The 27,066-nt window shown below is 38.9% G+C and overlaps 1 protein-coding gene across 1 annotated transcript in view; it reads right to left on the bottom strand.

Moving 5' to 3' along the window:
• The window catches only part of FREM2 (FRAS1 related extracellular matrix 2), a 117,916-nt gene that overhangs the window by 6,206 nt on the left and 84,644 nt on the right, over nucleotides 1-27,066 (bottom strand). Inside the window, exons 9-20 of the mRNA XM_063149213.1 lie at nucleotides 26,818-27,015; nucleotides 24,643-24,807; nucleotides 24,379-24,561; nucleotides 20,849-20,979; nucleotides 19,781-19,939; nucleotides 18,578-18,881; nucleotides 16,540-16,671; nucleotides 15,612-15,943; nucleotides 5,947-6,139; nucleotides 3,570-3,674; nucleotides 2,313-2,440; nucleotides 2,089-2,223 (exon numbers count right to left, since the gene is read on the bottom strand). Of these exons, the coding sequence (XP_063005283.1) occupies nucleotides 2,089-2,223; nucleotides 2,313-2,440; nucleotides 3,570-3,674; nucleotides 5,947-6,139; nucleotides 15,612-15,943; nucleotides 16,540-16,671; nucleotides 18,578-18,881; nucleotides 19,781-19,939; nucleotides 20,849-20,979; nucleotides 24,379-24,561; nucleotides 24,643-24,807; nucleotides 26,818-27,015 (2,165 nt within the window). The remainder of the gene's footprint in view (nucleotides 1-2,088; nucleotides 2,224-2,312; nucleotides 2,441-3,569; nucleotides 3,675-5,946; nucleotides 6,140-15,611; nucleotides 15,944-16,539; nucleotides 16,672-18,577; nucleotides 18,882-19,780; nucleotides 19,940-20,848; nucleotides 20,980-24,378; nucleotides 24,562-24,642; nucleotides 24,808-26,817; nucleotides 27,016-27,066) is intronic.

Below are 27,066 nucleotides of genomic sequence, written 5' to 3'. Positions count from 1 at the left end.
TCTCTGGGTAACCTGTGACAGTGCCTCACCACTGTCATCGTGAAAAGTACCTTCTTTTCATCCAATCTAAACACACCATCTTTCAGTTGCCCCTTATCCTGTCACTGCAGCAGCCCTTGGTGAAAAGTCTGTCTTTCTTATAAGCCCTGTTTATATGTTGGAAGGACACAATAAGTTCTCCTTAGTTCTTTCTCTTCTTCAGGCTGAACAACCCCAAATCAGCCTTTCTTCATAGGGGAGGTATTGCAGCGCTTTGATAATTTCTCTGGTCCTCCTCTGACCTCCTCTAAGAGATCCATGTCTTTCTAGCAGTGGGTACCAGAGGACTGGATGCAGTGGGCCTGTACAAGGTATCAGGTGGTCCCTAGTATAAGGACTAGCATCCTTCACTATTTATTTTCTTATTTGTAAAAGAGCGGATATCAATGCTTACTCAGTTTTGCACAATGACTAAAAAGTCTTAGAAGCAAAGTGCTTGATACTGACTACTGAATTTGTGCTATTGCACTGCTTCTTTTTTGGGTCCTGCTTTGGGACACAGTGCTTAAAACTGTGATCAGATGGAAAAACTATCATGGGCCACAGAAAGCCCAAGCCTGTTTTACTATGAGTATCTCAAGAAAGAGAACTGGTTTTGGTTTGAAAATTGTTGATGATGGGGGTTTAGCTGGCCACAGTCTGTGACATTGTTGCAACTTTGTACTTTATGCCTATTTTGAATTGATGCACCTGAAACTTCCATATACTGTATTATTAAAGTCCAATCTCATATAATAAACCCTACAGTATCCATTTATTTATTCCAAGGCAGTTCTAATTCTTAGCCATAGCTTTTACTTATAGGCTACCTCCAGGTAAGAGTTAGGTCTCTTTCTAGGATACTTTTGTACATTTTTTGACCTTTATTTGAAATATCAACATCTTATTGTTTATGCTAAGATCAGGAACAAGTTGTGGGTTAGCATTTATATTAATTGCTTTAGAGTCCCTAGAAGTAGATTAGAAGTGCCAGACAAAGGCTGAAGTGCTGAACTAGTATAAATTCCCCTCACCCATTCCATTCAAACTTCTCCAAAATGTTGAAATGTGGTTAAGCCTGAGAAGGCAGGTTTCACATCAGATCATGTATCATCCCTCTTCCTTGCCAGGACTTAATGCCCTCTCAGGAATCATCTGTTCTCCCACAGGTGGCATAATGCCAAATGAAAACATAAAGACTGCATACATTCCCTTGTGTACTCTGGCTAAGTCAACAGAAAAGTAATTGTGTACCCCTGACTGATATGGATTTATTCTGTAAGATGACTTAATAGCATAATCTGTACTATTAATGAGCATGAAACCACAGCCACACTGTTCCAGGATTGGCTGTACTAGCTCCAAATAACAGAAATGATATAACTTCCTCCTTACACATCCCAAGGTCACACTAGCCCTTTTGATAACCTGGAAAGCTGGAAGTTTATGTTCTCTTAACTATCCAACATGACCCCCAGTTGTTTTGTTTTAAACCAATGTTTTCTACAGAAGAATCCACTTCCCCTAATTTTTTCCCAGCTACAGAGCTTCACAGCTGGATTTTCTGAAAGATATGCTGTTTGCCTGTTGCCATATGTTTCCATATGATCCATATTGGTATGGCTCAGATTCGTTTTGGTCACTTTTGTGAGTTTTAAAGCTAAGCAGTGTTGCCTACATTTCCCTCCACAGTCAGTGCTAGAAGTTCTACCTTAGGACTGAATGAATCTTCCTCTGGAGGTTCCACTTTCAATACCTGAAACCTAACTCTGATTTTGTGTCAGATGAAAACCTTCTGATAATAGTTCTATATTTTCCTAATTACCTAATAAAACTATTTACTACCAAAGCTAACAGACAAAAAAAGGATTCCTAAATGTTACTATTGCATCACAGTAACTTTCCCCTAAATCAAGTTATTTAGCAGGAGAGGAGTATGTGCTCTCCCACCAATTTAGGGATGCTTTCATTATTAGCAAGAAATTCAGTTTCTAGCACTGATACTACAAGACCAACAAATGGGAATCAAATTAGAAAGGAAACATGACGAAGGCACCATTGTAAGGGTACCTGCTGGAATCGGATGTCCAGGTCAAAAGTGATGGGCTCCCTAGGATTGCAGATCACGGGCAGGCTGTACTCCTGATGTGGGGCAGTGGTGCAGGCTATCAGCTTCACTGTGTACGTTCCAGAATAGTCTCGGACCTGGGCACAGAGAGACAGGGAGCTGTGCCACCAGCATCCCAAATAATGGGCTGGGGCAGTAGGGGACAAGGTGAGGGCCGAGGTTTTACCGCGAAGTCAGACAGGAAGCTCCACTGCTGCACTGGCAGGTTGTAGGTTGGCTCGCTTCGGACGAGGCTGAGGCTAAAAGTGAGGCCTGGGTGGTCAGCTGACATAACCATGGAAGTCAGAGGTGAAGCTAGAAACATGGCAAAGAGACAGACTTGTCACCTTTAGTGCTTCATTGCAAACTCTTGGAGCCTGAAAAACATTCTCAATGATTCATAAACCTTGATGCCATAGCTGATGCTAATACCTTCACGGGGCATTGGGTTTTATTAACTGAAACTAAAATAAATTACAGTCAGCTCAGCTGGGCCTCCTTGATTCTTGTTCAAATGCCTACTCAGCTGCTGCTTTTGTACACAATGAGAGAACTGTATGAAGAATAAATTTAAGAGACCATCAAAAGAGTGAGAGCAGAATGGCAGAGATCTATAAACCCTTCTATTTTAAACTTCTCTCTGCCGATAAGCAAAACCAAACATAGTAGAGAACAGGTGAGAAAAAGTAGAAGAACCATGAAGGAGTTATATAGGTTAAAAACAACTGAGTTAAACTAGAAGAGATTTTCTAATTTTTTTTCTCTTCTTGCTGTTGCTCAGCAGATTTAATTTAGTTAGATATTCTTTTCCATGGTTGGCACTCATGCTCAGATTTATGTCTGTAGACCGAGTCTTACACCTGTGATTATTCTGGATAAAGGCAGTGGGGTTTAAACAGATTAAACTGCAGGAACAGGTCCTGAGCAATGACTAATTGAATGTCAGTAAGAGTGTTATATTAATGGAATCACACAATGCCCACACAAGACTTTTTCTTGCTCTCTGAAAAAGGTCTAAATATCCTAGAAAAGCTTCAGGTTAGAATAGAAATTTTAATGCTAAGTTCTTAGGGCAATGTAAATAATTATACCTTTGGGGTTAAAAACATATATCTATAGATCCCTAATGGACACAATGGTCTAGATCTTCATCCTTCATAAATCAGGCTCTTGATCCAGTGGAACTATTTGCCTTCCATCAGATTAATATGTATTTCAACAAGTTTGACAACCTGAATACAGTCATCAGTGAAAAGTAAGAAATCTCAAGCAGAGGAAACATCTGTATCTGAAGAGCATAGCTTCAAAAAAAAAAAAAAAAAACCAACAAAACCCACAATCAGCTATCAGAAGCTGAAATAGGAAAAAAAAAAAAAGAATAGTATCAAACTTGGGGAGGATGGCTTTATTTCTGTAGTGCTGCTAAAGGGTAGGTTACACTTACCAGGATGGGACATAACAAACAGACCATGAAACCGGGCTTCAGTCTTGAAGTTGACAACCAAGCGTCCCTCTTCACTGATGCGCATGCTGGTTGGGAACAGGGAACCTGCCAGCAGAAAACAATTATTAACAAGTGTCCTCCACTTGCAGGTGTCAATGAAATCACACTCCTCTGAAACACCAGACCCACTCTTTCATCTACCCTTGCCATGTCACTTGTTTGGTGAGGCCTGCTGATACTTTTTGGATTGATTTCTGATTCTTCTCAAACTAGAACTTAGGAAGAGAGGCCTTGAGATTTTGGGATGTGATACAGTTTCCAAAGCATATAGGGAACTTCCCTGCAAAGCCATGCTTTTACATGTCACCATGGGCCCAAACAGCTGGTCTATGCTCAGGAAAATCCACACAGCAGTTTGTGCTTGGGTTCAGGCAGCATGGTCAGCTGCAAGGGAAATCTGCAGAATGAAGACTTTTATTTTCACCAAGTATTTAAGCTCATTCCTACCAATGAAAGGTGCTTCAGAGATGCCCTTTGTCAGTGTCTCTGTGCCTACTGTGCCAAGGCAGCAACCATCAGCATCAGCTTGAGCAGCTGGCTGTGACTTCCACAGCAATCTGCTCTAGGGTGCTGCTATCTGTGAAACTCCTTCTGACAGGCTTTGCATTGCTGGCAATTTTTGGCAGGAATTTTGCACAAAATACAGGCCTTATGTATTCTAATTTCAGATTACAAGATCTTGTACCCAGAAGTAGTTTACTTCTGTAGCTTGCAGCCAAGACCCTTTTCTTCTCGAGTTCAGCAAAGCTTTAGAGTTTAGGTATTTCCTCCAACGCTCCCTTACAAACAGCCAGTGATGTATCACCATTCTGCTTGCCAGGAAAAAGAAGGAAACAGGAATGTTCCCCCATGAATGTGCTGGAAATTGAACACACCAATGTGAATGTATACCACCTGTACAAAATCATCTGTACCAAACATATTTCTTGTTACAATAGAAATAACTATATATTCATGTATTAATTTGGGCTTTAGAAGACCTTGACTGCATTATAGTGTTACTTAGAACTTATGTAGCACAATTATATGAATTGAGAGGCATGGAAAGAAATTGGAAACTAGTTAACCCCTCCTTGCTCAGCAAAACAACTGCTGAAAAAATACTACCCAAGTAACACTAGAATATGCTGAGGATTGTTTTGTACTGGTTGTTTTCAAAGGGAATTGAAAATGTTCGGCACATCCAAAGATGTGATCATCAGTTTCTTAAATAGATAAATAAAAAAAAATTAAAGATGGGAAATGGTGGCATAGATGCACAATGTAACTGCTGAGACAGAGGATTAGACCTGGTCATTATTTGGTGACTAGCACATCACATGATCTGTGGCATGCAGCTCATTCTTTAGGCATGGCATGACATGGGCTTCATTCTTCATGCACTGCAGATTCCCCTTGCTGCTCCTCATTTCCTGCTCTTAACATAAGGACAGAAATGGCATGGCAATGACTTCTGTAGTTCATATACAGAGTTAGCACAAGCAAAAAGTGACTTTAGGTTCCCAGGAGTCCTGAAATTCTTTATGTACATAATTACAGCTGGTAACCTGTATTCTACCTTAGGGTGAGAAAGATGGGAAACACCTGAAGCATAATGCTGGGAAACGTTAAGTAAATTTGCATAAAAAGAATAATGCAGCACACAGGTGTAACTATGTATTTTAATCTTGCCCATACTATGCACATACTTGCACATAGAATGTCACTATTTGTAAAAAGTAATTTAAGTTTTTAAAAGATAAATTCTGCAATGATAGATTTCTACTTGTTGAGTAGTTATAAACATTTACTGACTGTATTTAACATATTGTAGAATGTCTCAGAATTTACTGCTCTCACACAGAGGAAAGGCTCCCATTATACAATTCTGTTTCTTTTGAATGTTTCATAACATTTTCAAAATATCATAAGTTTCTGAAACTGGCCATTCATAGTGAGAAAATAACGGTATCACAGAAAAGCTTCAATTATTTTCATTAAAGCATAAACATCTTGTGTGCTAACAGAATTTGGTTACAGAACGTACCCTGAAGTTCTGAGTAGATATAAATGTTTTAAATTTTGCACATGTACTTCAAATATAACAATACAATTGTCCTTCTTTGCAGTAAAAGAGCTGATGTTAACTTTACACGATTTTCATAAAAACTCCAGCAGATATCTGTGAGCGCTAGGAAACGACAGACTGCAGTTGATAATAAATGAAATTATTACATTTGTTTTTAGTATTGGAATGATTGAAAAACCATCCTACTGCGTGCAAACCACACTCCCAGTAACAGAGCATGAGTTCCATGGCAAGAACCGCAGCGCGCACCTTGGAGCTCTGCCTCGGGCGGGCTGCCGATGCCGTCCTTCCACAGGATGGCGGTGTCATACACGAAAGTCAGCCGCAGCTCCGACTGCAGGTCGAAATGCTGCCAGCCCCCGACGCCCACCGGAGAGTGGAAAACGTAAGAGACGTACAAAGGGACTCTCAGCGTGACATAGGACTGCACTAGGTTCAGAACCTATAAAAACCAGAATTGTATATCAGCGTTAGTGACCATGACCGGCAGCATGGCGCAAGCAAGCTAAATGCTGGAAAAAGGCAAGAGAAAACTTGAAATAAATACTGAGACTCAATCAAAATCCCTCTTTTTGTAAATTACAGATGAAGTGCAAAACCATGTTTCAGTGGTTTTCAGCTGAGATTACATCCCTTCAAGTTTCATCTTTGTACTTCAAACTGATAAAACATAACCCACTCAATTTTAAATCATCATTTTTTTTTCATTTTTTTAGTACATAAACAACACAACTACAAATAAAGGCTTTAGGAATTTTTCAAATATGCTTTTCCATTTGCTCTATGGTTATGCCTTAACTAACTCTTTTGTTTATGTTCTTGTTACTATCAACTAAGAAACTCTTCTGGAAGATGCTGAAATTGCTCGAATATCATTGCCAGACTGAGTCCTTGGACTCTACTTAGCCACCTCTGGAACTCTTTCTTCCTTTGTGCATGGATAATAGGTAACATGCTGCATGCAAACACAGAAATCATACTGTTTTTCACTGTCTGGAAGAGCAAAAAATAACAAGCAAGTTGATATGGATTTAAAAATAGAGCCTTTCTTTATACATTAGACCAAACAATTGCGCTGTAATTATGAAAGAATTACGTATTCTTTATAGATATATATATTATGAAAAAAGACAAGAAGAATAGTGTCAGTAAACTGTCACCTCTTAAGACAGCTCTTGCATGATACACAGATCTAAGCCTGTTTGAAGAGACTTCGTGTTTATGTTTGGTTACAAATGCTTTGCCACTCACATATCTCTGAATGAAATGTTCAATCCAGATCCTTTTAGACCATTCTGTATTTTCTTAGAAATATATGGGAGTAAAGACATTGAGATCATCTCCCACTGGGAAACTTTTCAAAGTCATAAAAGCTGTTGAATTCTGATTTAGTTCCAACAGAAATTCCATATATAAATTTGCACATCTAAACATTTCCCTGATTACCTTACATCCTTCTAAAGTGTGTTTTCAAATCAAAATTCCCCAGCATTCAGGGAAGTTTACAAGGAAGCTGAGTTCAACCAGAAGCAAGTCAAGGTGCTGAATGACCATCACTTTACAGCTGCTTTACACTTTGAAATGCCTGACAGAACCTTTACTTATATAATGTAACTACAAATTTACTGCTTGCACCCACTAAATACTTTGATTAAGGACTAATACTTTAATTAAGGACTTCGTAAAGGCAAATGTTCATAGTTGCCACAATTCACTTTCACGTGTGAGTTTCCTTGATCTGCACTTTGTGCTAACAAAATGTTTTTGACTTATATTGTTTGACTCATTCCAAAATACGTGCTAGCATTTAGATAGTAGTCATTTGGAAACACACAGTGTCACAGAATCAAAGAATTTTAGGGGTGGAAGGAAGCTCAGGAGATCACCCAGTGCAGCCCACCTGCCACTCAGGGTCACCTAGAGCAGGTTACACAGGAACATGTCCAGCTGGGTTTTGAATGTCCCCAGAAAGAGAGACTCCATGACCTCACTGGGCAGCCTGTTCCACTGCTCTGCCACCCTCTTATGCTCTTTCCCATGTTGTGGTAGAACTTTTTTGTTTAAGTTTCTGGCCATTGCTCCTTGTCCTGTCACTGGGCACCACTGTAAAGAGCCTGGCATCACTGAAAAATAAAACACTAACACAGAACTGGTAGACAAGAAACTAGAGTTGTAGATTATAGTAATGCTTTGTTGGTTGTACATAAACAAAATCAAGAACTTCTATTTGGAACAGAAGAAAAAAAGTTCTCTCTATATATTAGATGACTAATTAAAGTTAGACAAAAATATTTTTATTTAGTACCATTTAAGTTGCAGATTTATCTTTGGGATACCTGCATGAGTATCTGAGCAATTATTTTGGACACAGATTCACTAAATTGTTCCAAATAGCAACATGATATTCTCACTTCCATTAAAAAAATAACAATGATGCAGCTCTCAAGTGTCTTATGGTTTGCCTTTGATTCAGGGGTAGCCTCAAAAATTTGTCATTTCCTGGACCAGTATCAAGAACTGAATGAATATATTTGATTGTATAAAATATGTATTAATATTGTAAGGTCATCCCAGACAAACTGTGTTGGCTTTTCTCTCTGCCTTTTTGTTCTATATCTGGATGCTGTACAGTAAGAATTAGATACTGAGGTCAGAGATCCGAAATTTAGTTTGCTCATAAGGAAGAGATAAAAGTATGTGGAACAGGATTTAATATATGCCCATTATTTTCTTAAATAGAAGCATACATAATGCTTTATGATAAAGTAGAGGACTGGAATATCAAAGTGAGAATTTAATGACCTTGAGGATTAGAATAATAGCAGTGAGATGAAATCTTATAGCTTAAAGTATAAGGTAATAGAAACCAGTCACAGGGATTTCTGTAGAAATGAAAGACATTCATTAGACACAATAGAGGGGAAAGAAATTTTGTTATGCCAGTTGATCACATCATAACTATGACCTTCCTACCCTCTCCATGTGCTATGATCCTAAGATAAACTGAGGAATGGGGTGAAAATTAGAAGCATGCATGTCATTATACAGAGCACTACTGAGAGCTTATCTGGAACAGCTTTGATCATCCATGCTTGAAAAATTCTAATTTGCATTGCAGACTGCAGAAAAAGAAATCAACATAATCAGAGGAATGGAAAAAACTATCTGATGAGAAGAGTCTAAAATAGCAGTGTTGTTAGGCCCAGTACAACAAAGGCTGAGAGGGAGTAAGAATGCAGCCTATGTACATCAGGACACTAAGTGCAGAGAAGGGCCACTGATGATGAAAGATAGTGCTGACACGGGAGCAAATGGCTGTGAGATGTCCATGACAAACACAGCCTGGAAACCAGAAGAGTTTCCAGCCCTCAGTGTGGCGGCACTCTGCAAGAATAGTGAGCCCGTGGAATCCTGTTAGGTTTTAGATTAAGTTTATGAGTGTTGGAATGACATTATATAGACTTAAGGCAGAGGCTTGGATAGGGTGATCCACAAAACTCCTTCTAGCTCAGTACCTTATGACACATCAAACTAAAAAAGCCACCCCTCATTACAAAGCTTTTCTTTGCTTTCAATGTATCATTGGCTCTTCATGTGTACTTTACATAAAGCAATGCACTAATGAGGTTTTGTAAGTCACATTTTGGGGTTTTCTTGCCTCCATTTAATGGGACCATAGTGTTAGAGACCTCAGCTTATTTGCACTGGTCAAAATCTAGTAGCAGGATCCCTTCTGGGGCAAGTCTGCCAGGAACACTGCTCCTTTGACATATTACCCCTGCTCTGGGGAGAAATCTGAAATCTCTGCATTTCTAGGGCTGTAGAATTTAAGAGGTTCTTCCCTTTTAGCAAAACCTGCAAGAGGTGTCTGGGCAGCAGAGCTGCTTGCCTCAGCCTAGGAATTTATTTGTGTACTCGTATGCTTCCATCAGTACTGCTGCCCTTACGTGTGATTCATGGCATGGATCCGGGAGGAAGAATTTGTTGCAAAAAGCTCCTTGAGTTTTTATGCACATAAACCCTTCTACAGGCACTCATGGATTTGCAGGTCTGGAGGCAAACCTACAACACTGATAGTCAGAGAATTACTGAATAAATAATTCTCTCTAATAGTAAATGAAAACTTTCAAGACCCTCTCATTCCTACAAAGGGGACTCTACCCTTCTGTAGGCAGAACAGAAAAATCTCAAGATAGCGTATATGAAAGGATCTTTTTGATATAGTGAAAATAAAATAAAGAGGAAGTCAACTGCAGAGGAAAGCTGTGTCAAAGTGTGCAGACACTGCCCTACCCCCCAAATGAATCGATGGAATGCATTACACAGATGGAGGAGTTTGACTTCTCCAGCCCTCCTAATAATGCTGTTTACACCAACATGAGAAAACATTCTTTCCATTGAGTTATCTTTCTTTTCCAGCACTTCATGCAAAGCCTATTGGGAGCAGCCAGCTGTTCATTTTATATCTCAGTGTGACACTGATGAAACCAAAAGGGTGACTTAGAGCTGTGTAAGTGTAGGATCAGCTTAGCTGCTGTGGAGAGACAGGACAGGTGCACTATGTATCCATGCATCCTGTGCACAGGAGATTTAACCAGTTACACAGAAAAAATTACATTCAGTAACATTGATTTTAAACAATAATAAGTGGGTATGAATTTTAGTCTTCTGATACCAGGAAAGAAATACAGACTACAGCTACACAACAGATGAACTGGGGAAATTCTGTCTCATACTTCATGACAATGCCAGGTCTGGAGAGCCTGAGGAGATAGATAGAGGAGATAACAGAGATAGTCTGTTCCAAGGAGGGAACAGACTCTTACAGATAATATCTGGAAAAAATTAGATTAAAAATCGTCAAACCTCAAAATCCAAATGTGAGAGAGAAGAACATGATTTATACATTGATCTAAGAAATAGAGCTTCATAATTTTTTTTGTGAAATAAATTATCACAGATCATAAGGTCTGGTTTAGAATACTGACAATTTCTATTTAAGACTTAGTAAGTATTAATGGAGTTTCTATACGTGTTTTTCTTTTCTTTCCCTTTCAGATGCAATCTGTCAAACTTCATTAAGTAAAATACTCAATTATTTTGAGAATCTGTCACATAATAATTTAGAATATTTACAATAAAAAAATTATTTTCAATAAACGGTTGGTGTCATGGACTCTGTTCTACATTTATAGCATGTTTTATTTAGCTGGCTTACATGTCCACAGGGCAGAGCTTGTCAGTGTATGTGTGTGTGCACTTTGATAGTACCAATTAAATTAGACATTAGAAATAACACAAGTTTGTGTTTTATTTTGTGTATCTCAATGAAACAGTCTTTATAAGAAAATTGTATTTTTATTCTCCAAATTATTCCACGTCTCATCTTCTATTGCATTTACTTGTGATGTCTGTGAATTTGAGTCACGCACGTTTAACAATGTTATCAATTAACTGTTTACACAATGTCAGTATGGCAAAAGTAAGATTTGGCCCTAAGAAGACACTCAGACAGGTAGGTCACAGGTCAAATGCAAAGCAGGTTTGTTTAAAGAAGTCTGAATGGAGAAGAGAATGCAATACAGCCTTGAAATGCCAGTCCCTTGAAAAAATGTAACCTCTGACTTTGTTACACAGCTGGTGCATTCACTTTATAGTTTTTTATTCTCTACAGCTTACTAAATGCACATTTGCAGCTAGAGAAAAAAAATGTTTGTCTTTTAGAGAGGTTCCATGTCAAGGGGACATGAGTTGCAGAATTTTCTTAAACTTGACTGGAGTCGCTAAAGTGAATATAAAAATCTGAAAACAGAAATTTCTGTCTGTTTGAATTTTACAACATCTAGTAACAATTTCAGAATAGGGTGAGTTTTCACCTTAAAGTACGATTTTGGTAAAACTAGTTCCTATAAAGCTGGAAATATACTGTTTCTGTGTAATAAAAACCCTCTGCAGGCTGCCTTGTATAAGGTGCAGCAGTACATTAGTGATTTTAAAACCTGTTTGCAGACGGGACTTTGAAATGCTCAGTGCCATAACATGCGTAGCATAAATGTGACCTGAACATATTGGAAGAAAGACATTTTCAGCTTGGGCCAAAAATAACTGGTTGTTGAAGAGAAAAAAATGAACTCTTCAGCCATACTCAATTATCATAGTTTCAAGGTATAAAGTTATACATTCAAGTATTTTACTACATGTTCTTCACCTTCTTGCTCCTATAAAAGACCTGATTAACGAGCTGTCATTAATAAAATTAGTTTGAATGGTAATTTCCTTGCTTCCCTATTCCAAGTCTGGCAACAGACTGAAACTATGGAAAGCAACATCCATATATAAATACTTGGCCAGAATCATACAGAAGCCTTCAGATGCCAAACTGCCTGGCTATAGCAAACAGGTATAACAGCAGGAAATGGGATCAAATGATACTTCACACTCCATGAAATAAGTGTAGGCCAGTACTTCAGTGTACACTTCATTAAAGTATGGTCACTTGCTTGGTTTTCACTCATTTTTTCACTTCTTTCATGAATATCTGTCATTGTTTTAGAACCTGTGTTGGGAGAATGTGAGATGATGTAGTACTTGGCTCTCACAATGTCCCCACGAAGTAAAACCCAATCTTTGTTAGATATTTAAAAATACTGGAACACTGCCCTCAAATAGGAGAGTTCCCCTTTTTTAAGGCCTATACATATCCAAATGTAGACACTGAATTTTAGACTGTGACTGCAGGTTGTCCTAAAGAAAACTGTTAATCATCAAAGCTGAGCTTAACAAGTACAGAACTCTAATCCAAATTAATTAGCTCAATTTAAAGATGAGCAGGTCTTTAATTTTAGGTAGAAGTTCTTTAAACTGCACATCTAAGTCCATGTTTAGATACATAAATGCCTGGTTTTTCAGTTTTGGGCAGACCCCAGGAAGAAACCGTCACACTGCATACTGAAAGGAGTGCTGCATCTATCTCACACAGGGCTTGCTCATGCACAGAATAATTGAGAAACAGAGTGGGTCACAATCAAAAGGCCTCAAAGGAAAAAAAAAAAAAAAAGAGAAAACTAAGACCTTCTCTGTATGTATTATGACAGTTCATGAGTTCATGGGAACTGGCAAGACAGCTGCAGCCTTCAGCAAACACTAGGAGCTGTGCCAGAACTGCACCAGCTGCAGGTCTCCTACCTCACTTCTTGCTTACTAAAGTTCATCCTCTTCCCCTACCATACCAGGAGCTCCCATGAAGTGAAGGTCCACATCATTTAAGATATTGCCAGTTCTTTCTGTGAAATCTCTCTGTCTGAATCAACACGGCTGTCTTTGTTTGACCACACAGGTACTGGAGAACTAGAATCAGGAAACAAAATGTTGAGCCTAAAGTTCTAGCCAAAGTATCTGGTAAATTCAATATATTAAATTTGCAGTGGTAGCAGGATATGGTAAGAGTGTTTTTGTTATTTATCTGTTCTGTCTGTATAATAGAATTTGGGCTTCCTTTGTCTGCTAAAAAATGGTGAAAACCATAGCTGCCAGCCTTCCTCTCACAGAAGAGGATTATTAATTGTTCACTGAAGGAGAAAAAAACAACAATGGTGACAACCACAGAGATAGGGCACTGACTGCCTCCCCTCTCAGCTGGAGGGGTCATGTGAAGATAAAGACCAAACCTGGAGAAGAATTAAATGGAGGTGGGGAAAACAGGGAGGGCAGTGAAGCGCACACTGGCTGCAGGGAAATGCTTCACTGCTAGAAGTAATTCAGCTTGATATTTCACTTAACATACTGTAAACCTTTTTTTCCATAACCTAGAAGGCACTAAAGTATTACTACAGCTGCAGTTTCATGGTTCTCACAGCTCATGTTGATCCCTCTCTGCTTGTAAACGAGAGAACTTAGATAAAGTACATAATACTTCTGAAGCCTCAGCAAAGTACAGGTCACTTCTCTGGCCACATTGCCACTTGTGCATGTCCTCCAAAATTGAATACACAGGTTCTTCCAATTTACTAAAATATTGGAATGGTACTTACTTCCTCCTCTGTTTATATTAACATAGAGATAAATAGGTTTTATTTAGATACATATTTGTCTAAAGCAGCTATTCAGCCTTTTGTCTAAAGGACACAGAAGTATTTAAAATGGATTCATACCAGATCTTCCTTCCTTTTCACTGAGGGAGAAGTGGCTTGCATAGCTTCATATGCAAGCTTCATACAGATGCTTCAAATTGTGTGTGCTTATGGTTGCTTTGTATGGGAAATAAGAATTTGTGGTTGCATATTGCCTGGGCATAAGGAGACAGTCAAAGGTAACATGAGTCAAAGAAATGAAGAAATGAAAACATTCTAAGAACAGTGAAGACTAGCATAATTTTTATCTTGTGGGAATGTGTAAGGTTTACATCCCACACTTGGATGGATGCCTTCCCTTTCTCTTTGACAGCTTCACAGACCTCATGGAATGCACCTGTAGGAGGATCTGCTTTCAGCAGAGGCCAAGCCCAAGCAGAGCGTGGACAGTGAGCTTCCAACATGAAGACAGAGACCCTGAACTGGTCTCTGTAAAAGACAAGGTACAAGAACTGATGACAAAGCAGTGAGATGACACATCCATCAAGGACTTTGTATCTGAGACAGGCAGAAGCTCCATTTTATTCTCATCTTCTGATTTAGAGTATATCATCTCTAGTTAAGAGGGGCAGAATGTTAAGAAGTTAACCAAGTGCTAAAGAGATCCTGGTGCAATTTCTTGTCCAGCAAACTGACTATGATTACTGTGAACACCCATGGAGTAAGGTGGACTTTAGGCATGTAATTATGACAAAATAAAAAAAAAATCAGTTTATCTAATTACATATCTGTATGTCCATTGATGACTATGCTTTTAGTAGTAAATTAGCTCTGTTGCTGCACATGCTTATATATTTCTGTGGGCAATGACACATTTTCCATAACTGCTTTATGCCATTTGGGAAAATGGGATAAACAAATAAGAATTTGTGCAAATAAGTCTACTGAGGTCTCATAGCAGATGGATCCCTGGCAAAACATCAAAAGAGCAGAGAAATTATGGCCATTTCACAAAGCAGGCTCACTCTTTTCATAGTGGTTCAACAAGGAATTCTAGGGTACCAGATCAGTGAGTTAGTTGTGGATAGACTCTGATATGAATCCTTCTTGCAGCTGTAGGATTATTCCCTGAATATATTTTTCTGTACATAAACTTCATATTTACAGCCACTGTACTCCAGAGCCTGAGCAGGCTTATATAGTAATTATACAGGGTAGACCCAGGGATTCATTTCACTGTCACTGCTCGAGAAGAAATCCTGCACCCTTTTCTTTCCACGTTACTATGGATTTCTAGAAATAATTTTCTAAAGTATACCTGAAGTTCTCTCCAATCTCTTGCTTTTAACTCCCCAACCAGTTTCACAGCTCTGTTCTTCAACCATTCCATACTGGCAGCTTTTTTTGCGTCCTGAACAGGTAACTTTCTGCTGGGTAAGGTGAGAGCACTGTGCTGTCTGCACTTAATGGGTCGTCTTACCCAATGAACAAGAGATCAGCAAAACCAAGCTGCTGGTAGGACACTGCAGTCCATTGTTATTAGCAAAAACTCTGTCCACCATGTTTTAAAACTGCTTTCTAAGACATACCACAATGAACATTAAATAGTTATCACACATCTATGTGCTAAAAGTAATTCTTCAAAAGGCCTTCATTTTAAGAAAAGACTAAGCTGGCTCACTATACAGTAAAAGGGGGATCGGTTTGCTCTAAAACACCCCAGAACTGTATTGTGAGAAAATAATAACGAATTTCATGCAGAACAAATAATTCTCTTATTTCTACTAGCACAGATGTATTCTGAGGGAAATATTTTATTACAAGAATACAGTACAAAATCAATACCTGCCCATCTGTGCCAATGGTGCCTCCACAGTCTGTGAGGAGCTCGGACATGTCATAGTAGCTACTGAACTCCCACAAGCAGGCTTCCAGGTTCAGGTTGCGGTAGAAGCGCAAGGTGTTGGAGCCTCTGATTGTTGGGCTGTACTGATAGGGAATGGTCTCTCCAATCACATCTGGATTCTTGGTAGCGTCAGTTAAAAAGCCATGGTGGGTCTTCACTTCTGTGTAATCCAACAGGTTGGAGCACTTGTGGTTTCCAACTCTAGTTCCATCAGGGCTAAGTGTCAGCTCAAAGTTGGAGAGCTCTCTTGTAGAAATAACAGGCAGCATGCCTAAAAATATTAATTTATAGCACTATCACTACATGGCAGTTGTCAGACCTCCTTAATTTAGCCAGACTTTGTCAAAGACTAAGCATGTTATGCAGTGCTTTTGTATTTTGTACTTAGACCAATTACTATACTCCAGAATTCAAAGAAAATTGATATGCTAAGTATGAATGAGAATTTTACCCACAATAACTGTCTGTATACTACGAAAAGACAAATAAAATATTTCTAAACATATTAATATTTAGATATATTAATATACAACATATTATTAAATAAAAATAGTGTGAATAGTAATTAAATGGTATATTTCTATGCACTTCAAAGGAGATTTACAAAGCTTAGGTCTAGCCCAATTGATGTAAATTATGCAGTTAATCTGAAAATGCTGTTCTTCACATCAGAGACTATGTACCAATACAGCATCTTATGCACCTTGTTGCAAACTGCACTTACTCATTCATAACATTTTTCTTTGGTCCTACTGTTAAAAGATTATGTTATTAACTTGTCTGTTTAAAATGACCTGACCAGTAAAATAGCTCGAATAACAGCATCTTGTATAAGTTCTCCTAATTCCACATGTGATTTTCTCATACCATCAATATGTGGCATTGTGACTGTCAGTTTGATGAGGTTGGCATAGTCAGGATCTTCTGGGCCAGTGTAGCGCAGTTTGGCAGAGAATGGCTCTGCTCCAACTACTCCTGATATACGAGGCTGACAAAGACCTAGTGGGAAAAAGAGAAAACAACCTTACTTTATGTCCATAGGAAACAATCTATACTTTTCTTTCCACTATTTAAGATGTACTTTTCTTCCATGGTACGGGTATTCAAAACAACGAGACTTTTCTTCAATGACAGATAAATACTTTGAGAAGTATTCTCCAGACGTTTCAACAGGAATTCACTCAAAAGAGGATTCAAACAGAAATGATTACTCGATAACAGGATCACATTTTCAGAACAAGGTGATGATATTGCATTGGTGTCTTTTCAGTTGCATGTGTCAACCTCATTTGCAAAGCCAGTGCCAAGTGCCATACTTTCTTACAGAGGTTTTCAGAGGCATATGTTTTACTTCCTACCACCATCCTAAGTTTTATGGAAGATACCTGACCACTGTTCAGTTGGTTTTGGCATTGGATTGAAGTATGCGGTGATATGTCCTCACAGAAATTCATGAGTCTCCTGATCCACCACTAACAAAAGTTTAGTTAGAAAGATTGTGTCACAGGACATGAAGAAATATTCTGCTTAGAATACAGTCAGCTCCAAAGCTGGATCAAGTGGCTTAAGGCCTTGTTAATTTGAATTTTGAATTTCTCCAGGAAAGGGGGACGTGTAACTTATTTTGGAAAACATTTCCAGTGTAAGTTCCATGTGTTCCAGTACTAGTCCAAGTTTGTAGGACCAGAAACTTAGGCTTGTAATCATGTGATCTGAGATGTATGCAACTTCTAGTTGCATGGTTCAATGGAGTAGCGCCTGCATTCTGGTCCTTTGTCATGTGATGGCCAAAGGATTGCAAGGTACAGATGTGGAAAATCGAAACAGTCCTCTTTGCCCATTTCTAAGGGGTTTCAAGAAAAGAGGAGGTAGGGCCCTCCTCTCGGAGAGCTTATTGGCTCTGGAGGACTCAATGTTGCTCAACATCTCCAAGAACGAAATTTCTGTCAGGACAAAACAAATTTCTTTTCTGCACATGACAGCTTTTTGGTTGGTTGGTTTGGTTGGTGGTGGTTTTAGTTTTGTCATGTTTTTATTTTTTTTCCCTAAATGTAAATATGTAAATTACATTGCTAAAGAGACTAAATACCTTTTTTGTTTTTTGCACAATCTGAATTCCTTTTGAGAGTTTGGTCTATGCACTGCAGGTCAGGCATCTTCAAAATGGAAAACATTCAGGATTTTTGTAGGTTGCTTTGATCGTTGCACTTCTTTCCTTCCACATCACAAGTTAGCTCAGGTATTGGAAGTAATTCATGCATGACAACTCAGTCCTGAGCCTGAGCTAATGAGCTCTGCTAATTTGTCAAGTGTAATCCAAATAATGCATTATTAAAATAACAAAGCCATTCTGTCTCATGTAACAAGAAGGATGAATAATTATGAATGCTTTGACCAGAGAAAAATTTTGTCCATGCCCTGTTATTGGGCTCAGTTGCTTCAGTCTTTAGTTAAGGAAGGCATCAATTCTCAGGTATCCAGTGAGGCCTGAATGCCAAATGAGATTTTGCTTCTGGCTAGGCTTTGATATGCCACTCCCATGTGGATTCTTCAGTGCCTAACAGGAGCTGAGACTGTACTGCATCATTACTGCAGCTGAATTCAAAAGTCAACAGAAACCAGGTTTCACTAATTTAATTGCCTGTTATATATTGTTCTCATGAACATACAAGTTTGCTATGTGGATTATTATTTAAACACATGGAGAATTAGGAGAGAGGAAAAACTTTTTCTTTATACAATGCTTTGCAGTGTCAAGACAGTTTTTGCACCACCTCTATGAACAGCAGAAGAAAAGCTGACGTGGTGATGTTAAAACACCTGACCATGTAACCAGCTTTTGTTAGGATTGAATTTGGGATCCAAAAGAGACCTGTGGATCTTGCAGTAGGTGATGATGCCTTACCTTCTGATGTGCTTATAGTGACAATAGGGCTCATAAGCTCAAGACCCTCATTCCCATCTGAATTCACAGCCCGAGCTGCACACTGGACACGAGAACCAGCTTGGAAGTAAATGGAGTCGAGTGTAATCATCTTAGAGGAGGTGAAGAAGGTGTCAAAGTCAACCTCCTTCATGGGGCTGGTCACACCATCGGGGCCCGTGGGGGCACTCACAAGCCAGCGGTACCGTGTCAGGGTGTTGTTGATGCTCTCACTGGCACAAATAGAGCCAGTCTTGTCAAAGTCCTCGTACTTAGGATTACAGGCCTGCAGAACAAGGCAGATGTGCTAAGAATTTATTTGCTTCACAGCAAAGAAATTTCAAGTCATCAAGAGTCACAAAACTCAACAATATGGAACTGACAATCCCACTAAATCTCATAAGAACTCACAGTTTATTTTTACAGTGATGTATTTAGCACTGTTAGGGTAGATTAAAAGGGGTATCTAATTATGCTTACTGAAATAAAAAATATTATTTAAAATTGATTTATAGGTGAAAACGTGGCATAGCTATGAAAGCACAAACTACACCCCCACGTACTACTTTAATTTTAATTTGTCCCTTTGATCTAATTCTGCAAATACACTTTGCATTTAAAGACTTATTTTCTTTGATTCTTTTTTTTATTTAGAACCATTCAACTTGTGACATTCCTGTGCAAAAGGAATGAGTGGAAAACAAACTGAGGATGGACAAAACATTCTTCAAGGTATATGAATAATTATGTAAACTTTTCAGTTGCAAAACTACTGGTGAAAAAAATGAAAGAAGCCTGTATTCCCTTCAGCACTCATTTTACAGTCTGTGGCAGTCATTGAAAACAATGGTTCATCTGTTATCTCCAGTGATATTAAATCTACAAATTAAGGCAGGATAATGCAGGAAGCACTAAGGTCATGCAACCACAGACACAATGTGTGTATCAATATTGCACTATTCTTAGTGAGGAACAAGTGAAACATCTTTCTATGCTTTTTCTCCTCCTGAAAATGGATTCATTACCCAGACAAATTAGATTAGCTCTAAGGATAATTCTAGCTCGAACTAATATGTGTGACTAATATGTGTGACTCATCACCATATCGATTGATACTGGGTGTATAAATCCACTGAACAAAATCCATATACTGATTTTGTTCCATTTTTCCACAGAGATACTCACTGTGATACAGATGACAGGATAGCCAGCAATGGGACTGGTTCTGTCTTTGGCTTTAGAAGTATCATCATATATCAACAGAGATGCAACTTGAGGGACAGAGGGAAAGGTGACATCTGCCATGCTGTTCATTTCTTCAATGTAAACAATGGCCTTGGCTGTCTGACAATGAAAAATACAAATACAGTTCTCTGTGAAAATTCAAATAAACAAGCTGGATCTCAATCAGAATATGTTTAGCCTTCAAAACATTTTTCCAAATGAAGTTCTAAAACCTCAACTGGATGAGCTACTGAGAAAGGGTTGAGGCACCAAAAGTACACTGCAGAGTGCAAAAGGAAGAGCTAAAATGAAATTTTTCTTTTCAGAACAGTGAAGATCCCAGACCTTTAACCATGTCTCCCTGCTTTTTTGTTATCACTTCAGTACTCTGGTAGAACCTCCTATGTGCAGTGTATGCTTTAATGCCTGGTGGAAATGGAGTGTTTGTCATCAGCAAAGGCTGTGTCTCTTCTGTTTGGCTGTCTGGAGTCAGACTATATATGGTGTGACACTGCTGAAGCACACAGGCAGTTTCAAGAACATTTTATGCCATATCAGAGGAGTATACTGTTTGAATTAAAAGTATGCAAGATACAATGCTAAATAACAAGAATGTGTGGCTATTTCATCTCAGACAATAAGAATAATATTAACATGATTTTGACAGCAGAAGTCATATTTCACCTGAGATTACTCTTTTCACAACACAGAGGTTGTATTCCCAGAGAGTGTTTCTGAGAGGACATCAGTTTCTAAAACTGATTATATGAGCAGAATATGCCTGGAATGATACCCTGAAGACTACAGTCTTTCATTGAATCTGTTGCCCCATCAACATTATTGTCTTGACAACAAACTGTTTTGTTTAGGTGTTACTGTGACAGCTGGGATGTCCTTTTTGTCTTTTTAATATACAAGCCAAGATGGTGTGAACAAATCTTAAAAGAAGAGTAAAATGATGAGCCAGAAAATAAGTAAGAGGTCTGTCTACCAGATTTTGTTGTTCAGGACTTTGCATGAACTTGTTACCTGTATTTCTGCAACCATGTTCTCATCAGGCTTCAGGTGGACAGTGAAGGCTTCTCTCATCTCCCTTACTCCATCAAAGAGAACTTCAATCTCCACAAAGTGCTGTGTTTCACCCTCCTTGAACTCAATTTCTGAAAACATGAGAGACTTAAAAATAAACCTGTTGATCACAACAACCTTTGATTCTAGGCCCAGCCCTGAGGGATGGCAGTTAATACTCACTTTTCAAATTACAGCTGTTTGCAAATTTAGTTTAACCTATTTAAGGCTACAAATTATAATAATGAATAGCAGTGGACACATGTAGAAATCACTGAAAATAAGACATAAATCAAGACATTTGCAAAGCTCAAGATTCAGTCTAATGAATCTTAATGTTTTGAAATTAATCTGTGACTAATTACATAAATGTTGGTAACCTATGTGAATGACCAAAAGATCAAAGAATTCTAAATAAATGGTATCCAACAAAATGCAATAAATACAATGGTATATAAAAAAATAAGGGAAAAAGCTGCAGCTCCACAAGAGTATTGCATTTTGAAAATCATTGTCTCTGAAAAAATATCGTAAGTCATGGTGATAAAAAGTTCAACCTTAGCTGATTGTATTTGGTTTGCATGGCAAGGCCTTGGTAGTGGGAAGCTATAGGGGATTCTGCAAGCAGCTGCCAGAAGCATCCTCCATATCTGACAATGCCAGCTGGCTCCAGGCTGGACCCACTGCTGGTCAAAGCCGAGCCCAGCAGTGTCAGTGGTAGTGCCTCTGGGATTACAGATTAAAGAAGGGAAAAATTCCTGAACCCCAGCAGCTGGGAAAGAGGAGTGAGAGTATGTGAGAAATGACTCTGCAGGCACCAAGCTCAGTGGAGAAGGAGGGGCAGGAGATGCTCCAGAAGCCAGAGCAGAGATTCCCCTGCAGCCCCTGGTGCAGAGCCTGGTGATGCAGGATGCGCCCTGTAGCCCATGGGGGCCGACGGTGGAGCAGAGATCCATCTGCAGCCCGTGGAGGACCCATGATCAAGCAGATGAATGCCCAAAGGAGGCTGGGGCCCTGGGGAAAGCTTGCAGTGGAGCAGGCTCCTGGCAGGACCTGCAGCCCCAGGAAAGAAGAGCCCACAGTGGAGCAGGTCTGCTGACAGCACTGGTGACCTCCACACTGGAGCAGTTCACGAAGAACTGCAGACCACAGGAAGGACCCATAGTGCAGTTTTTGATGAACTGTTTCCAGTGGGTGCGACCTCTTGCTGGAATAGGGAAGGGTGTGAGGAGGAAGAAGCATCAGACATAACCTCTGATAACCAGATTGCAACCCTCATTCCCTCGAGCCAGTCAGAGCTAAGGAATGTGGGAGTGAAGTTACCCCAAGAAGAAGGGAGTGGTGGGAGGAATGTCTTATTTCTCATCACTGTGCTCTGGTTTGATTAGTAAAAAAAATGAAACTAATTTTCCCAAGTTGAGTCTTTTTTCCCCATGCTGATAACTGGTAAGTGATGTCTCCCTCTTCTTATCTCAACCCATGAGACTTCTGTCATATTTTCTCCTCTGTAGCTGAGGAGGGGGAGTCATGGAACAGCTTTGGTGGGCACTTACTGCCCCGCCAAGATCAACCCACCCCACTGACTATGTTAGGGAGTACTATGATCCTTGACTGTATTAACTACTAAAGAAATAAAAAGTACAGGAACTACTTAACATTTGTGCCTGGAAAGAGTGAGAGTGATAATAACCAAAATAATAAGTGCATTTCTAATATTTAAAGGATGTCAAATTTACTTTGAAGATGTACAGAAATAACCAAGAGAAACTTAGGACTGGAAGAACTTGCAGACAGTGATGTTCTCACTGGTATATAGAAACACCATCATAATCAAAATATATAGGTGATAAAGACCTCTGCACTCTAAAGGGACAGGCACAAAAAGCAGTAGTGCATTAAAGCTGACATCTATATGGGCAATAAGGCACAGTTAGGTGATAAAGACTGATCAGTGAAGCAAAATGTTAAGAAACACTTCCTCTCCAAAAGACCAGATGCCCTTTCTAAAGGATTTATTTTCTCCAACCAAAGTTATTTGGATCAATACAGAAATAATTCGGGAAAACTGGGAGAATTTTGCAATCCACAGTGAGTCTGATTAAGTGATCTAATGATGCTTCCAATGCCAAGTGTTATTAAGCCAGGGAAATACTCTTTATGGTAATAAACATATGAACTCTCAGCTGAGTGACACCTGGGAATTTTACTGATTGTCAGTTTGCCACACTTCCTTCAGAAAACCCAATTAATGATGTGGGTTTTGTACCTATGGCTGAATATGCAGGTTCCCTAAAGCCACAGGTATTCTGAAACTTGTGGGGAAATTCTGCACATCACAGACCTTTCTCAAAGGCCTGGGGGCAGAGGCTGAGAGCCTCTTGCTCTGCAGTAATAGGTTTCCCCTGAAAACCTTGTTCCCATGTGCTGCTGGTGCACAGCAGGGAGAATGCAAGCAAGACAGTGCCTACTGGTAATGTGCATATAGGATAAGTTTCAGCTGACACTACAAGTTCCTGTGGTTTTCAGGGGCAAAGAGCAAAACTCTAAAATGCAGGAGTGAAGTGACTGGAATTAGCAAGCTCTGGGTTGATGATTTTCTTGTGGCCAACAAATTGTCTCTTCAGATCTCACTAGTGGGAAATGCCACTGCTGTGGAATTTGAAGATACAGCGCAATGTTGTTGCTGGATGTTCAAAGCTAAGTCATGTATTTCAGCTGGACTAAATGCCAAAATAGTTTATCCAAAACTATGCAAACACTCCAGCAATGAATGATTAACCTTAAAACACAGAGCACTATCATGTATTATCATAAACTTTAAAAGAAAAAAAAAATCATAACGCCATAAACTGCATTAGTCATTGCCTAAAGCAGGTAGGTGGGCCATTAATGGAAAGAAGTTTATCAGCTAAGAAATTTCTCATTCTGTTGTACAACTTCTCTCCTCATTCATTAGTAGTGTGGAGCAGAAGGCAGCGAATTCAGAAATACAGAAGGAAAGCTTTATTATTCAGAACATAGAAAAATAAAAAGAAATATACATTAATTCCTACATACAGCAAATCCCATTATCTTAATGAATTGCTCAAGAAACAACCACACAATCATATCCTATAAGTAGACGTTTCTTCAGAGTAATATTATTACACTCTGCAAATATAACTAAGGTTTAAGTCACACATCTTCCACAATTTCTTGAGCTACAGATGTTTTCAAAGGAGTAGAGATATTTTCAAAGGAGTACAGATGTTTTCAAAGAAGACATTTGAAAATATCTTCACTGATAATTGGTATACCAACAGCAATTGGCTGTTTTATACCACAGGGAATGGGGTATTCCTCTTCAAATTTAGTTTGTCCACACTGAATAGAAAATGCATTTTGGGATGTGGTTGCAAAGCATTCTAATTGCAAAGTTATTTTATTTTTCAAAAATTATGTTAGAGTCATGAATGAAAACAAACAGCTGGATCTGATAAGTATGATCCTACCTTCTGATATAGGGTGATAGTCTTCTCCAGAAGTAGCAGATCCATCCTTTGTATGAACTCTCACAATGGAAACTTTGGAAGTGTCTCCCAGACGAAGCACTGGGATTTTCACAATTGCTACTTGCCTTGTGTCCTTCGGTTCACTCACACTAAATTTGGTCTCACCAAACTTAATGATAGCCTCTGTCATCAGAAGATAAAAAAGGGGTTTTAGAGCATGCAAATGGGCTTCCAAAAGCCAGTAACAATAAGCTATTCTCTTACTGTCTGCGTCATCCCGAATCTTTATCAGCGTCTCGTTTTGCTCGCCAATAGAGGCACCAAAGGAAGAGTCACTTCTTGGAGTGCCAAGAACCAGGCGTAGCTCTTCCTCCTCCTCATGGAAAGTATCATCCATAAGCACCACTGTGCAAGGCTTCTCAGTTTCACCTGCAATCATTCTGAAGGTAGTTATCAGGCAGAACTTAGGTGTTCTTTGCTCCAATACAGCACTTCTCTCCAAGGCACCTGAATCCTGCTGGCCAAGGCATCCACCTTGACACCATACAAGTTAATGAGCAATGACAGCAGTGAAAGCAGAATTAGCAATCATTACCTTTCTATGGAAACTCATTAAAGTGGAATCCCCCATTTTTGGACTTCTGTAAGACAAGTTTCTATTTGGTATGTCCACTTTACATGTATTAGTCCTTTTGTTTTACCTAAGAAGAAAATGCTCCTTCTCAGTGATTTCTTCTATAGAGTCCACTTAAAAAACTAAATACTTGCATAAGGAAACAGAATAATAAAACCTTTCTAATAGTAATAGTAATTACTAATTGCCATTACTAATACTAATGGCAATTTTGTCCTGAAGTTTTATATTTCAAGTCTCTCTTGATTGGACACCCTTCAACTGTTTGAACCTTCACTTATATTATTCTGTTTGACTTTAAAGTCTTTTGAACTTCCACTGATTCCAAGTGACAGTGAATGTTGCCTTTAAAATGCTTTGGAGTATCAAACCTCTCAATTTTGCACTCACAAATGAATGTGCCCTGACTTCCTGACTTACTAGATGTTCAGAAAATTGAACATCTTTTCTTATGTCTTTTACACAAGCAGCAAGACCTCTGAATAGCATTCAGTGTCTGGCACCCAGCATGACTTGGTGGGCTTTTCCTCATGGGACTGACTCCTACATCCCAGACAAAAGGAAGAGTACAGCAGGAGAGAGGTGAGGTCAATTTACTGTATTTTTTCATCATTACACATGCAAATAAGATCAAGGCTCTTCAAGATGAAGAACCAGACCAGGATGCTGACTGTGTTAATTTTCTGAGTTTGCCTTTTCCTCTCACTATAGAAAATCAATTATCCCTTAAGGAGAAAGAAGAATGCAAAATACTCATCCTGCTTATTGTTACATGGAAACTGTAATGAAACTGCTGCATATTAAACATGCTAAGAAGCTTATGGAGTAAAAATATAATTCTAGTAGACTTGTTTGTTACTTCTCTTTGCAGAGAAGTGGTAGGGCAACACTCAAGAAAAGAGAAAAGTCACTTCTAAGTGGCCCAAATCCATTAATTCTTACTAGCTAGACTCTTTCCTGGTTGCACAGAAGCAATGACAAAGGTCTAGAGTACAGGAGAGCATGAAAAGTTGACGCCAGCCCTAAATAAAGACAGAGTGAACAACTCACTTTTTCAAGTGATACATGTCTACAGAAATACAAAGGTTGTAATTTCTGTGATAAGGATATACCAAGGGTTTAACGCTGAGGACAGAACTAGTTTAAGACTTGTAAAAAATATCACATGCGAGTAAACTTCAAAGGCTAGAAGACCAAACTGCCTTCTGCACATGTAGAAAGAATTAGGCAATATTCTTTCAACATAGTAACATTTGATTTTTTTGCATTTCATCTCTAATGAAATGTGGGATATTAAGAACCTGATATTTGTGGGCGGTCTTAGGAAAGCCTTGGTGGGAGAAAAGAAATTCAAATAGGAATTAGGAAGCTATATACCTGTTGAAAGATCTATTGCTCATTTCAGTGCACGCCAAATGTATTTGCCAGAAATCTGCTTAACAAAGAGCAGAACTTCTGAAGTTTCCTTTCTGACAGCAGATCTGTGCTTCTACTGTGCTATGCCAAACCTGCTTTTGCTATCAAAAAGATTGTGGCACTCAGGCTGAACCTAAGTGAAGATATACTCTTTTGGTTTTTAGTGATTATTGCTGTAAGTCAGAAGTGAAGAAAATAAAAGCAACATCATCCCATTGTGCATGAAATAAACCTAAACCTTTGTTTTCCAGAGAGATCTTTTTGGCACTACTTTATGAGAAGACACAATTAAAACACAACAAAATAAAACAAACAAAGCAAAGTAAAGCAAAGCAAAACAAAAGAAAACATGGTGACTAAAGCCTTCTAAAATACAATCAAGAACTTACCAGGAAGGAATGTGATGATGGAACTGTCAGTATTAGGGCGTTCTTCGAAGTCCATCATAACCTGAGCTGAAGCTTGCCTTGTATAGCATCTCACAGTGGATGTGTATCGGATATCCCCACTCCTATATATCATGGCAGAAACCTGCCCATCATTTTCATTGGCTACATACACAGATTCCTTAAACTGCATCTTTGGCACTGGGCAGAAAAACATAGAAAGCACATGTAAAGTATAACTGCAGAAGCGAT

The sequence above is a fragment of the Melospiza melodia genome, chromosome 2 (assembly GCF_035770615.1).
Source record: "Melospiza melodia melodia isolate bMelMel2 chromosome 2, bMelMel2.pri, whole genome shotgun sequence".
Lineage (NCBI taxonomy): Eukaryota > Metazoa > Chordata > Aves > Passeriformes > Passerellidae > Melospiza > Melospiza melodia.
This window is presented reverse-complemented; position numbering and strand designations above follow the sequence as displayed.